The sequence below is a fragment of the Mesocricetus auratus genome, unplaced genomic scaffold, assembly GCF_017639785.1.
Source record: "Mesocricetus auratus isolate SY011 unplaced genomic scaffold, BCM_Maur_2.0 Super-Scaffold_100003, whole genome shotgun sequence".
NCBI lineage: Eukaryota > Metazoa > Chordata > Mammalia > Rodentia > Cricetidae > Mesocricetus > Mesocricetus auratus.
This window is the reverse complement of record NW_024429188.1, coordinates 28,710,568-28,714,134: the sequence shown is the minus strand read 5'-3', so window position 1 is coordinate 28,714,134 and position 3,567 is coordinate 28,710,568. Positions and strand designations below refer to the sequence as shown.

The 3,567-nt window shown below is 40.5% G+C and overlaps 1 protein-coding gene across 1 annotated transcript; it reads right to left on the bottom strand.

Annotated features, from left to right (window-relative positions):
- Nucleotides 1–720: 720 nt before the first annotated feature.
- On the bottom strand, nucleotides 721–2,722 carry LOC121139969 (germ cell-less protein-like 2). Its single transcript, XM_040744174.1, has one exon. It carries the CDS (start codon nucleotides 2,720–2,722, stop codon nucleotides 1,229–1,231), a length of 1,494 nt encoding a protein of 497 aa, XP_040600108.1. The 3' UTR covers nucleotides 721–1,228.
- Between the last annotated feature and the right edge of the window lie 845 nt (nucleotides 2,723–3,567).

Sequence of the window (3,567 nt, the reverse complement as noted above, 5' to 3'; positions counted from 1 at the left end):
GCTGAGTACTTCATAACGCTCATCTCTTTATATTGGAGATGCTATGTGACCAGCTGCTTCAAACTTCTGTCATGATGGAGGGTATTCTTCAAGTATGAGATGAGATAAACTCCTCCCCACTTCCCAGCCCCCCACCCCGTATGTTGTTTCTTGTGGGTATTTTATAACAGCAACAGGAAAAGAAACTAAGGATGAGAAAGTGAACAGGATACTGTGAAATAACTCATCTCTTGATAACTAGGATACTGGAATCATTAAGAACCATTTTTCATTTCCTGGTTTGTTTATCCATTTTAAAAATTTCATTCTTTGATATTTAGAGTTACATAAATGCATAAGTACGTGTAGGTAAAGATGTATGCTTTCATGTAAACACATTGCATATATTTGTCATTTGCTTATATAGCATATGACATATTTAATTATAAGAATATACATATTAAGCTGGGCATTGGTGGCACATGCCTTTAATCCCAGCACTCAGCAGGCAGAGGCAGGTGGATCTCTGTGAGTTCGAGGCCAGCCTGGTCTACAGAGCGAGTTCCATGAAAGCCTCCAAAACAATACAGAGAAACCCTGACTTGAAAAACCAAAAAAAAAAAGAAAGAAAATATATATTAAAGATATTAAAGTGCACATGTATTTAAAGATAATCAGCAGTAAAAGCTATCCAAGTCATGTAAAAAATGATCTGAAAAACCATTCTAAAGTACCAATAAACTATGTTACACGATATGGAAAAACCTTATACTATTTGGTTATTTGAACACATACATTAACAGTGACTAATCAAAGATTCCTTTTTTGACCAAGATTTTAAATCTTGCAAGCTTACAGATAAGATATAAGAGTTTCAGCCATGGAGAGAATTTTTTTTATTTTGTCTCAATGTTAGTGTCAAATCTATCTGACAAGTTTATTTAGATGTTTGTCCTTGCAAATATAGGCTCTTATTTCCATTCAAAGACTGACTGTTGATGGTGAGGTGAAATCAAAAAACGAGCTTCCTTTGATTTGTTTTGACAAATACTCTGTTGGACATTAAAGTTTTCTTCACTTTCCCTTCAGAAATGAAGGGAAGATGGACAGCATTCATTTGTGGTGGTACCAAACTCGTAAGATTTGTTTTTCGTTGTGTTGTCAGTCATATTGATGGTATGCTTAGCACAGCCTTCATATTAAATGAGTTATTCAATGTTCTCAAACTGCTCCTGTGGTCTAATAAATATTACAGGTTTCCTGCGTTTGCTAATGATATAAACAGGAAGTTGCAGAAAAGGTAGAAAGGGAAAGTTAAAATGTTGCTATCAAGCTGCATTACACTTTTCTCCTCGTCATTTTTCAAGGTAACGATTTTATGACCAGTTGTCTTACTGAAAGTTGGTTTTCCATCAGAGTCAAAATGCAACAAAGTTATTCTGAATACTACATTCCGTACCTGTTTTAAGCCAGCAGAGTCATTATGGTACTGACCACTTTGCTTGAAAATAATATCGCGGTTGGTAAAGATGATACGTAAAGGAAAGCCAAATTTGCAACCTGACCACTTGCAGGAGTATGCACCATCACCGTTAATCCTTATACCACATCTCATGCTGTGTCCTTCAAGTTCTTTTTCATTGATGGTTCTCGGCCCAATGTCCCTGTGCTGCTGTACCCTTAGCAAAGTCAGCCACTGTTGTTTATAAACAACGGACAACCATTCTAAAGGTATCAGGCGATCTTGTTCAAGAATAGTCGTGGAGGCCAGGTCAAAGATGATATGCTGAAACCTCAGTTGTTTGAACACTGGTTGAAATACTAGCCCTTCTTCACTTTCAAGGAAAGTGTTGTTGTCACTGCATTCCATGTGCCTGGAAAGCCATCTGTTGGCATTAGCAAAGAGACGGTTCACTGAACCTTTCCAGCGAGGATTAAAATAAAGGAACATCCATGCTTTTAGGGTGGTATATAGATCAAATTCCTTTTGCAACACGAGTAGATCAGATGATGAGACAAGCAGATACATGATCTTTATATCAATTTCTCTGTAAAGTCTAACATTCGGGTGTATCATCAAGTTGCAAAGAAGCCAGTCAAAGCACTGTGACTTTACAGATTTCAATCTATATGTTTCTGCTGTTGTGTAGTATGAACACACAGTTTTCATACTAATGGTTTTCTTCATGGTCTCATTACATTGCTGAATTACCTGCTCTACCTGAAGCAGGCATGCTGCTGCCAGAACATGAGGAACTTGTCGAGGCTTCACTGGCAAGTCCTCGTCCCTGTACAATGAACCGAACACAAAATCCAAGGACCAGATGTTTATGTGATGGTTCTTAATCTCCAAGTCAATGATATCACTGTGCGGTTCTTTCCAAGTATCTTTGAGTATATTAGCAAAGTACCCCGACTGGCATAAAAATACTTTATGCAAAGACCACACTTTCCCTAGAGCACGGATTTTGACATCGCTGTCCACCCCACCCAAAAATAAAGTTTGGTAAGTATACTTAGTTGCGAGCTTCCTTTTCTTTCCGTAGAAGACGCCAAAAGCTTGCTGTAGGCTTACAACCTGAGATCCGTGGATGCTCCAGCTCGGCCACATCCAGTCCCAACTGCTCCATTTGCGCTTGCGACTGCCAGACACACGTCTGGGACTAGCACTGCATTCAGGCTGCTCTGGCTCTGCCAAACTGGAGTCCTCAGGTCTCCAGACTTGGCTGCTGCAATGCCCCATCGATAAAAAAACTCCTAGAGTCTCTAAAGGAGACTGCAGCAGAGGTTTCTCTCCCTTGCCATGGCTGGAGTGTGCCAGGACTGCCTGGGCTCACTGCATTTCTCTAGCACAGTCTCAAACGTCACAGAAGGGCAGACCATTATTCATTGTCTACCCGCGCCCTAGAGCAGGGGCCCCACCCACTGCCAGCAGGCCCTTTTCAAACTGTGGCATGTGACCCAGCTTCTCGTATTCCTCCTTCCCTTGCCTTCCTCCCTCTTCTCTCCCTTCCCTTCTACCTAATTTCCTCCCTTCTCGTTTCTTCTTTTCCTTTCCCGATTCTCCCTCTCCTTTCCTCTGCCACCCTACTTTTCCTCCATGGTTTCCAAAGTGTCACATATGTCACTTCAGCTAACCTCACCCAAAGTCAAGAACCTGCTGCCTCAGGCTTGTAAGCTGAAGTTTTTTTTTTCCTGTGAAAATAACGACCAAGTTACACCCATCTTGATGAGTGTTAAGGATTGTAAAAATTCCAACTCATAACCCCTGGAATACCATAGAACACTCAACTGTCATGCTGGGCGTGGGTGGCTCATGCCTTTATTCCCAGCACTCGGGAGGCAGAGGAGGCGTATCTCTGTGAGTTCAAGGCCAGCCTGGTCTACAGAGCAGTTCCAGTACAACTTTCAAAGCAATACAGAGAATCCCTGTCTCACAAAAGCAAAACAAAACAAAAAACAAAAATAAAAAATAAAAAAGCACTCACCTGTCAGTAGTAATGAATGTAAATACCAGCAACTTTTAGCAATTTAAATGGTAGACATTTTTATTGCTTATTTTATTAGTCTTTTTGATTACTGTATAAG